General features: G+C 33.9%; 1 protein-coding gene across 1 annotated transcript in view; it reads right to left on the reverse strand.

Moving 5' to 3' along the window:
- Positions 1-5,699: 5,699 nt before the first annotated feature.
- The window catches only part of LOC123669686 (sodium/potassium-transporting ATPase subunit beta-1-like), an 8,744-nt gene continuing 476 nt past the window's right edge, over positions 5,700-13,967 (reverse strand). Inside the window, exons 2-7 of the mRNA XM_045603276.1 lie at positions 13,409-13,537; positions 11,010-11,126; positions 9,720-9,820; positions 8,838-8,933; positions 7,658-7,811; positions 5,700-5,930 (exon numbers count right to left, since the gene is read on the reverse strand). Of these exons, the coding sequence (XP_045459232.1) occupies positions 5,785-5,930; positions 7,658-7,811; positions 8,838-8,933; positions 9,720-9,820; positions 11,010-11,126; positions 13,409-13,537 (743 nt within the window). The 3' untranslated portion in view covers positions 5,700-5,784. The remainder of the gene's footprint in view (positions 5,931-7,657; positions 7,812-8,837; positions 8,934-9,719; positions 9,821-11,009; positions 11,127-13,408; positions 13,538-13,967) is intronic.

Consider the following 13,967-nt stretch of genomic DNA (forward strand, 5'->3'; position numbering starts at 1 on the left):
CAATCGAGTGGAAGAGAGATAGATACGGCGTAAGCGTACAATGGGCGTACCGTGACAATGGTCGTAATGGGACAGTGAGTCATCCTTTTTTGTGCATGCAGCCAGCGTTCTTTGATTTATTAGACGTTGTCACGTCAAAAAATATTTAAATATGAGTTCAGTCGGTCGAAAAAAAGTCGATTTGTTAGTCGTTAAAGATAATCAATACTTTGAATAACTATGTAGGTAAGAGGTTCTTCGATCTTCAGTTAAATTTCAATAATATTATTCAGCTTTAAATCGTTTTTAGAAACCCATTTTTTTAAATAAATAAGAATTTTGCCCACAAGTATTACATTACATATCAATTATTATTATTTTTTAATACAAATAGATCGGCAAACAAGGGTACGGCTCGCCTGATGGTAAGCAATTACGAAGGAGCACTGATCGTCTTACTCACACTAGACTGCTTGAAAGCAATATTATTTAGCTGTGATCTTATGTAAGGTCGAGGTACTACCGCAGTCGGGCTACTCCATGATTTGAGCAGGAAATTTCCTGTCGTGACCTACCTCAGTTATATGCCCTACCTCAGTTATAGATTTTATATATCTATCAAACTTCAAAAATTAGGAATAGATAATAAATATTATTATTTTTCAGGAGAAATCCCAAATTTTCAAGATGAATATTATATTAAACATGCTTACAAGTTATCAATCACGTTTTAATATAATTTTATTGTATAATTTCGCGAGCTTGGGGAGGTCTATATGCAGCAGTAGACTGCGTTAGGCTAAAACAAGCGGAAACCACTATAGAAAATTATTAATATCACTATTCATCGTATCTCTATATACATAAAAAATGGAACTCTCTACCAGCGTCTGTGTTTCCAGAAAATTATAACTTGGTAAGCGTGCTCTATTTTAGACCGCATTTTCACTTATCATCAGGTGAAATAGTGGTCAAACGCAAGCCTATCATTGTATAAAAAAATACACAGACCGATGACGTGCAGCAGTGTCTTTGGTGCGACAAAGCCAGCCCTGCGGTCACCAACCCGCCTGCCCAGCGTGGTGACTATGGGCAATACACGTGAGTTAACGCCATTTTTGGCGTGAACTTGTAAAAAGACTATTCATCGTATTAATGCAATTTTTAACCAAGCTTAATTGATTCAGCCTCCAACATCCCACATATGGACATAGGCCTCTTACTAAGTAGGAGGTAAATCGGAGCTTAATCCAACCAAGCTTAAACTTTAACATTTTTTTATTAATCTGACAAATGCCCACAAATAAAACATATCAATGATCACGATCAGATCACGCGTTGCATGTGTGATTATGTCAATGTCTACGGAATTAATCTTTGGCATCCGCCGCACGCCCGCCCAAATCTGCCCATAACCAGAACTCCGCCCTGCCCTACCAATTAGTCCCTCACCTCGATAGTGATTAGCTAAGTGAAAGAACATTCAATGGTTTTTTTTTTTCACTTAACAACACTGATTTTAATGGTGTATTTGTTACCTCTCGTCCTCTCAAGTGTATTTGTTATACCACTAGGGTGACAAAATTCATGTCATACCTGTTGGTGGGCTTAAAACATCACAGTCAATAACATAGCTCTGAACTAGTATTGTGTTCCTCTTGTGAGTAAGGTAGCCAGAGCTCCTGGGGAGCGTCGCGGAATAGGGTTGGCAGCACACTTGCAATGCATCTGGTGTTGCTTGCGTCCGTAAGGTGCGGTATCCTCTTACCATCAGGTAAAGGAAGGTAGTGTTCAATAACTAATTATTTTATAAGGAAGCTAAAACACAGTGTTATTGTTTCGTTGCAAAACGAGATCAACAGTCAGTATGAACGCGCGATGCTTTTAGTGTTGCAGGTGTCTATTGGCTACGGTAACTGCTTACCATCAGACAGGCTTTACGCTTGTTAATCACCCTAGTACAGTATAACTGAACTTACCTGAGGTAAGGCACAGCAGGAATTTTCCTGCTCAAATATGGAGCAGCCCGAATGGGGAAGTACGTCGACCTTACAGAAAATCACAGCTAAATAATACTGTTCAAGTTTCAAGCAGTGATGTATTCCTATTGGTGAATAAGGTGACCAGAGCTTCTGGTGGGACTCGGGAATAGGGTCGGCAACGCGCTTGCAAGCGCGTTGCCGACCTTCTCTTCTTCTCGATGCTTCTGGTGTTGTAGACGTCTATAAGCTACGGTAATCGCTTATCATCAGGAGCAACCGTGAGATTGTTTGTCGAACTAGTAACATAAAAAAAAGAAGTAGAAACGAATGTACTGGAAAGGTAACTTTAGGTTTCTCTTTGATGTCTTTAATCTTTACTTGTATTATTTCCTTTTATAAAAGAATTATAAAGTAGGTAAAAATCTTTATTCGATTTTTTGTTTGTTTAACTGCATTAGACTTTAAAAAAAAAACAAGTACAGATTACTTAAAAACTTTCAATGTGTGTAGGTTTATAATGTTTATATTTAAAATGTAACAATAAAGACAGATTAAAAATAAAAATGCAGATATAATACATCTAATTTAATTTCTATGACAATTTTTTACACACCATAGATATAATTGTCTATGTTACAGTATTGAATTTGTGGAGTTAATAAAATTATTATAGTATCTATTTGGTTTTTTTATAACTAAATGCAAACAGCTAACTTTTTAAAAATCTAGAAATTACTTTTTAAAAAGTAGAAAAATATGTTTAATAAACTTTTTACGGCCAATATTAATCAGACTATCAAACTTAAAAAAGTATATTCATACATTCTTAGGACCAAATCATTAAAACTTTCTGCAAATTTAACGAAAGGACATCAAAAAGTTTTTTTTTTTTTCATAAACTTACTAAACAACGTTACAATTTTTATTCAAAAGCAAGTTTAATAGAAAAAAAACAAATCAGTTAAACGCCTTAAAGTTAATGTCAATTTTTTTTGTGTTACTAACATTATTTAGTTGATAAATATTATACATTAAAATTTATCGGAATGATAGATGTCTAAAAACGAATACAAATACGAATAATTATCAAATTACTTTGACATGATCATAAGTTAAAAGAATCTTTGGTTTTAATTGTTAAAAACTCATAACTATATTTGACAATTTTACTATCAATATACTTATTTCCAAACAATTTCCTCATTTAAAAATATTTTATTGATTTCTAAAACATCGTATAATCTATGGAAGAACAATACTTTGAATTAATCACAGTTTTTAAATTCTTACAAATAACCTGACACAATTTATCCCACATTTACGATACTTCTAAAATTTCTTAAACTAAATTTGTATGAATAATTTAAAATCTTTATTAACTAATTTATGAAAAGCTTTGAAATTAAATTGTTTCATCAGTTACGTTTCAAAACTTGATTATTTTCAAAAACAATCCTCGAGCACACGGTGGACTAAGATTCAAGTTATATTTTTAAGAAGACGAATGAGTTTCTCTCTTAAATAATACTTAAGCAAAATATGGTTTTCTCGTACCAAAAGAGGTTGAATATATTTCAAATTCAAATAATTTATTATATTTCAATGCAGTATTGCTTACTTGCAATAGTGAAATTTAAAGAAGTGACCATCACTTCAGCTACAACTAATCTGACAAGGCACTGCGCTCGAATGATGTAACTACGCTGCAAATACCTATTCATCATACTGCATTCTACAATTGTTCCTTTATAGTGCAGTCAATAATTCTGTGGAATGCCTTGCCCAATAGTATTAGGGAGGCTAAAACTCTTACCAATTTTAAGAAGCTAATTAAAGATACTTACCTGAATTGTTAGAGCCAAATTCTATTAGAAAATTTAGTTATCTGTTTATATGCTGTAAATAATTATTCAATTTTATATTTATGTTAAACCATTACCTACTTAATAATTAATGTAATAGGTATATATATATATATATATATATATATATATATATATATATATATATATATATATATATATATATATATATATATATATATATTTGTGTATTTATTTATTTATTTGTTTATATGTTTATTATTTATTAATATTATTATCATTATATTATTAGATTATAGGATTTACTTTGTTTTGCCTTTTTGATGACCCTACTCTGTTTTTTTCTAAAATCTCCTCTATCCTAAGGTTGTCTGGAAGAAATCGTTTACCTAGCGATAAGAAGAATACCTATGTACTTTAACTTTTATGCACTATAAAGTATATTTCTTGTCATTTTTGAATATCATATCATCTTGTTCTTCTTCTTCTAACGATAATTTTAATTATGGATGCGTCTTTACTAGATGCTCCTGGGGGAATTCTGCTGGAAATTCGCTTTTAGTGTTGCAGACTTCTATAAGTTACGGTAATCTCTTACCATCAGGTGAGCCGTACGCTTGTTTGCCGAACTAGTGATATAAAAAAAAAATATTTATGTCACGACGACCATTCAGCCTGTTACGTACCACTACTGACCGTAGGCCACTTTCTCTATGTAGGAAAAGCATCAGAACAATTTATTATTTATTTAATCTAAATTGTCGATTCTATAGGAGTTTATATTTTTATCTGTTTGTCTGTGCGTTTGTGTACGCTAATCTCAGAAACGGCTTATTCGATTTAGATGTGGTTGCTTTAAATTTGTGTTGATTGTGGTTGCTTGATATTGGGGCTGCTTTAAAGAAAAAGTATACAAAAAAAAATCAATTTCAACAATACAGGAACTTCGTCAACGTGTTTTGGATGTGGCTCGAGAAATTGGAGAGCGCAGGTATTCGCGCCTATTAAAAAGTCGTTCATAAGAAGATGTAGAGCCTGTGTTAGAGTAGGTGGCAAACAATTTGAACGTTTATTATAAAACTACGTATTTGAAATTGTTGTTTAAATTATTAACAACACACCAACCACCCTAAAATGCACTTTCACTGATTTTTGAAATAAAATTCTTATTTTATTATTTGTTTTGGTTATAAGAAAAATAGGGCTAGAGGAACACAGGTAGCAATAACTCGGTAATTTGACAAACAAAAATTGAGTAAAATACCATTTAAGAAACTTCATGAAGTAGGCATGTTTTTTAAACTATGGGCCACCTAAGTTTTTTTATACCACAGGTGCTCAAACTTTATCATAAAAAAATTTTAATACACTATTTTTCATTTTTAAGTATTTAAAAAAAAGAAACACTTGTGGCTATTTCCAGAGAAAATCAATTCGTTATTATTGAAATTACAGCTGTAGTGCCCAAAAGTTTGAAATAAGGTATCGACTTTGGTACTTATTTTTTTTTTTTTTTATTAAATCCTAGACTTTGCAGATAGATTTATTTTTTATTTTTTTCTGGGTTGGCCCTGTGCCCCTCCACAAGCACCTGCGGGGTTATCCATTAATTACCGGACACCCTGTACAATGTAGGTATTATATGAAATACGGTTTTTTTTTTGAGTTCACGCACGCAATACCTCATTGGTTACTCAAAAATTTCATGTCAAAGAAATTTTTGATGGCACATATTTCCTTTTTTTATGTTTCACAATTAAAACATTAGGTTTAGTATCAAGAGAGACATTCCCATTGTAGCTTACGATTTAGTATCAAAATGCCTACTCATCAAAATTTTATTGACTGTTAAATATTTCGTATATACCATTGGAAAATTACTAATTTAGAATTGAAAAAACAACAACAAAAATCAAGTAATTTCTTAATTTTGATTTCAATTTCTTGTAGTTAAGCTAATATCGTATATACAATTATTTAACAAGTGTATTTGTACTAAATCACAAAGATGCTTCTGTGGCATTGACTGATGTGTTATCATCGATCTGCAGCTGGATGCGGACGTACCCGGATGGTTCTTTGAGGCTTTTATTGTAGACAATGTTTTTCGCCCACGCCCTGCACCGTATTATTGATAGGGTGTTCGCTAGAAACAATAAAATGAGAATTAGGTCCGAGAGATAATCAAATAGGGAACAGAGAGAAATGATATTAAAAAATGGTATCAGTTTAGTTTCAATCAAATTATTTATTATTGATTGACTTAGTTTTGAAATCAGTACACAAATAAATAAAATTGGAGTGTCTGTTTTTAATATTAAAATAACCGGTATTTACAAAATGTATATGGATGTATACACAGTACATATACCAAAATAACATTTTTTACAATTTTTGTCTGTCTGTCTAACTTTGTCTATCTCTTAAACGACTAGACTGATTTTGGCGGGACTTACACTGGCAGATACCTGATGTAATAAGGAGTCAATCTTTACAGTCCACTACTGGACATAGGCCTCCACAAGTTTACGCCAAAAATAACGTGAACTCATGTGTTTTGCCCATAGTCACCACGCTGGCTGTAATAAGGAGTAATTTAGGCCAATTTTTTCAGAAATATATGTATTTGTGACTCTGCTAACGCTAAAGGCGCGTGTACAGCTAGTTATTAAAATAAAAATTTAATAAAGCCGAAAATGTTACATTCCCATATAAGTCATGTGATTATTTAATTTGTTACTAATTTATTTTCAATCACTAGTAGAACGTTAAACTATGAAAATTAAATTTCATAATAAAATGTTCTATTTCTTTACGAAAAATGAAAGAAAATTGTTTTCTAAATCACATTTTACCAATACTAGTCACTGGATTGTTGTTTTAGCCCAAGAGCCCAAGAGGTCCAGATCTTTGTCATTTAACAATGGCTGTAACTTTCTCAGCGCATGCTCCCAACACAGGTAGAAGCAATAGCCAAATATGAAGTTGAACTTATTGTGGCTTTGGCAGTTAATAGGTATATATACAGAATATAGCCACCCCCTCTCTTCCCGTGGATGTCGTAAGAGGCGACTAAGGGATAACACAGTTCCACAATCACCTTGGAACTTAAAAAGCCGACCGGTGGCGGGATAACCACCCAACTGCTGGCTTTGAAATACACAGGCCGAAGACGGGCAGCAGCGTCTTCGGTGCGACAAAGCCAGCCCTACGGTCACCAAGCCGCCTGCCCAGCGTGGTGACTATGGGCAACATACATGAGTTCACGTTATTTCTGGTTGATGATAACGATGAACAGTTATAACCAGTTCTGGCCAGACAAACATTTAGGTTGGCCATGATTGCGAGCGCGAAGCAATTTTGAACGGCGTTGAAACCATGACAAAGGTCTGGCCCTCCCGGGCTCTTGATCTACTTTTTCCTGTTTCGAAAGAAATTTGACTAAAAATAAAAAACGAGTGTGCTTTAGACCACACGACTGAAGTAAAACTTCTTAAGCAATAGGCCTGCACTATAGACGTGCACAGTGTGTCTTAGATATACGAAACGTAACTGGCTATGAGAGAAAGAGAGAAAGAAAATGTGTGCTCGCACCTCCCTCTCACTTGCTCCATTCGCCTCGCCCGATCACATTTTTCGTAACTTTGAATTGAATGTAATGCCAATTATTGTATTTTTATCTTTATATGACATGTATTTAATACGACAACGAAACTAACGCATTAGGATAATATCCTGTAATGTTAGATGTAAGATGATGTTATAAATAAATAAATAAACCTACTCCCCAACTCGCCAAGTCAAGTGTGCGTTAAGAAGTTTTACTTCAAAAGTAATTTCATTATATCAATAAAAAAATTGGTTCAAACATACTTGGCGGGGTGAGTCTGATAGGTAGTACCGGGCTGATGTAACCCATTTCATTGAGATAGGGGTAGAAGCGCCCGGGTAGACCGCGGCCCCACGGGTACTCGATCGTGGTTGCGTTGGAATGCTCTTCCCAGCATGATATCCATATTTGTTGACGCTAAAATATAAATACTGCGTTAGTATTATAATTTAAATTTGGAAAAAAATCATAGTTCTATTACTTGTTTGCTAAACTGTTCTCTTAGTATAATGTGGCCGCCCAGAGGTTGAAATTCGACCAGTATTAAAAATTTAAATTAAAGAAAAAAAAATTAAAAAAATTATGAATATAAAGAACCTTTTTTTTTAATTTTCAATTTGACTACAGACTTTGACAATCAACAAAAGAGTATAATAATATAGATACGTGAGTGTGTCAAATACATGGTAATGTGTATAATATTTTTTTTTTTCTTTACTGATTTAATGTATTTTATATGCATAATTTAAAAATATATATATTAGCATTCTAGACTCCTTCTCTGTATAATCTGTATAAACTGTAAGTGTGCAAAATTTCATACTCCATCGTCCGCGCAATTTTCGTAAAAAGGGGTACAAAGTTTTTGCTTCTTGTATTAATATATAAATTAAACTGAATATATAGCTTTCATTTTTTGTCAATAAACTATTAATGTGAAAAATATTCAACACCACATGCAATGCAGGATAACAATAATTATATTTGCTCGCAAACGAAAAAAACCGACTTCAATTACATCGACCAGTGATACAACAGACGAAAAAAATGGTCAAGCAAATACGCGTTATCAAAGACTATTCATGAAGTTGTTATCAGATCTCGATGAAATTTAAATGTGACCACATGATAAATACCAGCTTTCGATTTAATTAAAAATCATCAAATCATCATTCTGATGTAACATACATAAAAAAAATACTGTCGAATTGAGAAACTCCTCTTTTTTTGGAAGTTGGTTAAAAATACAGTCGAATTGAGAACCTTCTCCTTTTTTGGAAGTCGGTTAAAAAGTTATAAGGTAACACACGTTAGAATACCTTTTAATTGATAACCTTCACCATTTTTAAAGTCATTTAAACAATGGTTATTATACCTGCTTAAAACTTACGATATAAAAATAATATAAATGGTTATTTCACCGAACGATTTGTAAATATTCACCTCAACATCTTGCAAGCTGTTGATGTATTCGATCAAATCGCTTGACATGTCCTTCGGAAAATCGCTGTCGTACATTTCTGGCTTCCAGCCATAGATCTGCGATATTAAACAAACAAATTAACCCCATCCTAAACTAATATTATTTTACAATCTACTTCTTTTGGAATTTTTTCACTCAGTCAGTCAGTTAGTAAGTCAGTTCAGCCTATTGCAGTCCACTGGTGGACACAGGCTTCCCCAAGTTCGCACTAGACATCCTCCTCTTCCATCCACCATCCCACGCCTCCAGCGTGGTACCCCCGTAGATGATGGCACAGGACAAGTCGCTCCACGGCTTTTAGAAGCTCCGTCGTAACTCCGTCACCCCTTGGGTTCCTTCCGCTTTTAAGCTGCTCGAGCGCCGGATTAATCTTGTCGACTTCGATATTCGTTATATTTTCAAAAATTATTTTTTTATTTTAATTTTAATTATTTTAATTATTTTTATTTTAGTTTTCATCAAAATAATAATTCGAAAATTAGATTAAATTTCATGAAACGTTTAAAACAAATTTTAATATCATATCAAAAATCGACCCTTCCAGCGGGGATCGAACCTGTATCTCTGACTGACCGTGTCGGTGCTCTAGCCAATTGAGCTATGGAACGATGTACCCGCTAGATTAAAATTTTTGATATGATGATTTTATATACGGTTCTAAGCGACCGGTGATATTAAAAATTGTTTAGAATTCCCCAATGTGTGGGTATCATAAAAATAAATCGTACACGTTTTAAGTTCATGAACTTCTAGGAAAATTGAGGTACATACAGGTCGAAAAATCCAAAGCTTTCGATAACTGTACAAAGTTCAAAATATTAATCGTAAGCTTATTTAGATACCTTATTCAATTTTATAAAAAAGCAAGGGCTGTCCGGGTAGCCGAAGTTGTCCTCTGACGTACATTCATTCCTTGAATTGAACCACGTCTCATTAGCGTAAGCTGAAAAAGAATAACCAGGTCTAAATTTCTTGTAAAATTCTAAATTAATACGAGTTTACATAATTATATTTGCTCACAAACGAAAAAAAAAATTTGGTAGGTAGTTGAAAAACATAATAACAACAAAATTCAAATATGCGGCGTTAGATTACACGTTGTTACAGAATGCGTTGAGGAAATAAAGGTTCACTGCTCGTTCCCGGTAGGTGATAGCATGATATATGTAGCCTATATGTTGACCCAACTTCTTAATAATATTCGTGCCAAATTTGAAGTAAATCCATGCGGCACTTTATGAGTTTATCCCGGACATACATACAGACAAACAGACAAACAGACAAAAATTCTAAAAACTATATTTTTGGCTTCGGTATCGATTGTAGATCACACCCCAAGTATTATTTAAAAAAAAATATTCAATGTACACTTTTGACTTTCCTAGCATTTTATTATACAGGTAAGTCTTTTTAAAGTGCACATATCAAAATCAGGGAAACTACACCCTATTTCATCGATGAAAAAAATATCAAAACCACCCCGTTATTGCAAACACATTGTAGCGCGAAGCAGAATTTGCTGCGTTGCCCTTTAATCGTTTCGGGATCATTTCTGATTTCGTTTGAAACACGCAAAACTTTTAAAAATTAGGACGATGTTTTAAGAAATTTTAAAATTAATGTAAAAATGACGAAAAAAATAACAGATTTTTATCAAATTCTTCTTTATTCTAAATTTATAGCATTAATTTTCTAGGATATTTTTACTTTATGAGCACAGCCTATTATTAGCAACCATTATAAAATTTACTCCATCGCGATAAGACATCTAGTTTAAAAGCTACACCGATTTATTTCAATAGGGCTAGCAGCTGCAATTATTTTTTTAAAATATTCATTAAAAATCAAATATATATTTTTTTATTTTATTTTTTTGATATTTTTTTCATCGATGAAATAGGGTGTAGTTTCACTGATTTTGATATGTGCACTTTATGAAGACTCACCCTGTACATATGTATAGATTTTGTTTTGCAATCGGCAATGTCGATTACAATGTTTTTTTATTTTGTTGTACGAAATGAAATTCATTTTTTGATAGGATTTAATTGTCATAAAAAATTATCCGTTATCCTAAAATCATGTGAGTCACCATGTATCTAATATATATAAATACAGTAATAATTACTTACCATCAATAAACTGCTGTATTTCTTGAGCATATGTATCATAGGCGGTACTATTATCGACGCTGTAATTGACAACGCCATCTAGCGGTTGGGGACGAGACGACACACCAGGATTCGCACCTGTAATATTTAAAAAAAAATATTTATCGTCAGCCAGTCCAGTCGAAAATTTTAATGTGAAAAAGTCAATGCATCCATCGCTTCTCGCTTCGATTATTGGTTTTATCGCAATAATCAAATGATTTTTATGCTAGCGGTCGCGGTGAAACCGCCACGCATATGACGTACATTTGTAACATGTTTGTAACTTACAAAGATATTCGTAATATGGACATTTTTTGGGTATGTTGTGGATGTGAGTTACCAGACAACATGATTCGTGATAATAAATTAAAACTCAGATCTCACACGGACGACCGGACGATGGATAGACGGGACGCCTATCATCGCGCATATTTCTATCCCAGAGACGTAGCGAGGCGCGAGGGCAAGGTAGAATCATGCCGCGGGCGCTACTCACAAGGGGGCGCCAAAAAACTGTTGGACATATTATATGGTTTTCGAATGGTGCTAAAAAGGTATTGTGCCCCGGGCACGAGTTGAGCTCGCTACGTCACTGCTCTATCCCTAAGATCATTATATACTATCCGCGTAAAACTAGGGCGTATCGCTAGCTTAATATACTCACACTAGTAAAAGAAAAGGTTGCTCAACAAATGACAGTAGAAGGTTAACACTACAGTAAATTAACGAACTCATTGCACCATTTTATAGCATTGTTATTCAAATACTTCGCCACGCGCTTAGAAGTTTTATTTCTATTAAGCATGATGTATCTGCCTGTAAGTGTTTGTTGCATCTAGATTAAGTTGGGTATATTGATGTAAACAAATTGGTTGTTGGTATATTGATGTAAACAAATGTTGGTGGATCAATGAATAAATAAATAAATAAACTGTTCCGTAATTTCTGATGGTTTGCGGTAATTAATATAACCGAGCCTAATTGCTCGCTTCCGACGATAACCTACGCGTGATGACGTAGCGACATTACACGCTTTTACGAAGCAATATTGCGAATATTTCTTTAATTATTTATTATTTTATTTGTCATATATCGAAAAATCAAAATCAAAAATTAATTAATTCAAATAGGCTTCAAAACACTTGTATATTAGTTTTATTAACTGTTTAAAGTTAACAGTGAAACTACCAACGATTCGGAATGTAGATTCCCCAGAGAAGAATCGGCAAGAAACACTGCAGTTGCTCATTTAAACACATGTTTTATGATATCGCTTCAGCCTGTAATATCCCACCACTGGGCATAGGCCTCCTTTCCCATGCAGGAGAAGGATCAGAGCTTAATCCACCACGCTGCTCCAATGCGGGTTGGCGGATATATTCCTACTAGGAGTAGCGATCGCTATCACGTGTGTATGATAACAACCGGGACCGACGGCTTAACGTGCTCTCCGAGGTACGGTTGGGTGACCCATAAAGACTGCACAAACACCCAGACCACGGCAAACACCTGTATGGCCAATACAAATGGTTGTCATGTGCGGGGATCGAACCCGCAACCGCCAGCGCAACAGGCACAATCCATTGCTGTGACCATTGCGCCAACTAATTTATTATAAAATTAGTAAAATCCTCCATGAAATACAGCGGCACGTCGACAAAACTGTTGGCCTTAAGATTCTAAGTAGCAGTAGTTCCTTAAATACTACACATTACATATTTTTTATAAATAATTTCAACTATAAAGTTACCTAATTGAAAGAAAGGAAGGAAGATACTTATTAGGAGATTAACATAAGCCACAGATAGTTGAGATTTTCACATAGAAACACAAACTACAAAAACAAAAGCATAGTTTTACTAAAAAAATAATGATACAATTGGCAATATAGATTACAAAAAGAAATACATATAAGTACAATATGTCATGCTCATATCATGTCATGATCTATCAAATAATAAACTAATTATAAACACAACCGTGGTTACGGCAGTAAAAAATATAGCCAAAACCTCTCTTCCCGTGGGTGTCGTAAGAGGCGACTAAGGGATAGTTCCAGTACCACCTTGGAACTTAAAAAGCCGACCGATGGCGGGATAACCACCCAACTGCTGGCTTTGAAATACACAGGCCGAAGATGGGCAGCAGCGTCTTCGGCGTGACAATCTAGTCCTGCGGTCACCAACCCGCCTGCCAAGTGTGGTGACTACGGGCAAAACACACATGAGTTCACGCCATTTTAAGCGTGAACTTGTGGAGGCCTATATCCAGCTGTGGACTGGCTGAAGTGAGTAAGTGAAACAAAACGCTAAGGTAAAATATAATTTGAGAAAAGTGACTCTAGATTGTTACTTAATTAAATATTTTGTTTAACTTACCAATCAAAGAACTGTCAAGTATGTAAGTTGGTTTCCTGTAATCGAGGATGTAAAACAGTCCGCCCATACATATAGCGAACATGAGCGCCAGCACCGCGTAGAACACCAGGTAGAAAGTTATCGCTATTGCTGGGGAAAAAAACATTGAAATGATTAAACTTACTATCTATAAAACAATAAATATTCATCATATAAACATTTTTTTCTATATTTAAACTCAAATCAGAATAAATAGGATACACACACGTAATTGGGACTTGTAACAATCTCAACAGAAATTATTTTCAACATATTTCAATGTATTATTACTGCATGCAATTAATCTCACATGCCTTTCAAAGAAATTTCATGTCATAAAAAGAAAATGAATATTATCATTTTTATACAAAAGACATATTAAGCCAAAAAAATGTTCGTAATGTAAATATAATTCTGCAAGAAAATAATTCTGCAAGAAAAAAATTCTGCAAGAAAAAAAGCGTTAAAAATAATTCTACAAGAAAAAAAGCGTTTTTGGCAACATTTTTTTTCTGTCAAAAATAATGCTGAGGCAGAAACC

Source organism: Melitaea cinxia, chromosome 3 (genome assembly GCF_905220565.1).
Source record: "Melitaea cinxia chromosome 3, ilMelCinx1.1, whole genome shotgun sequence".
Taxonomy (NCBI): Eukaryota; Metazoa; Arthropoda; class Insecta; order Lepidoptera; family Nymphalidae; genus Melitaea; species Melitaea cinxia.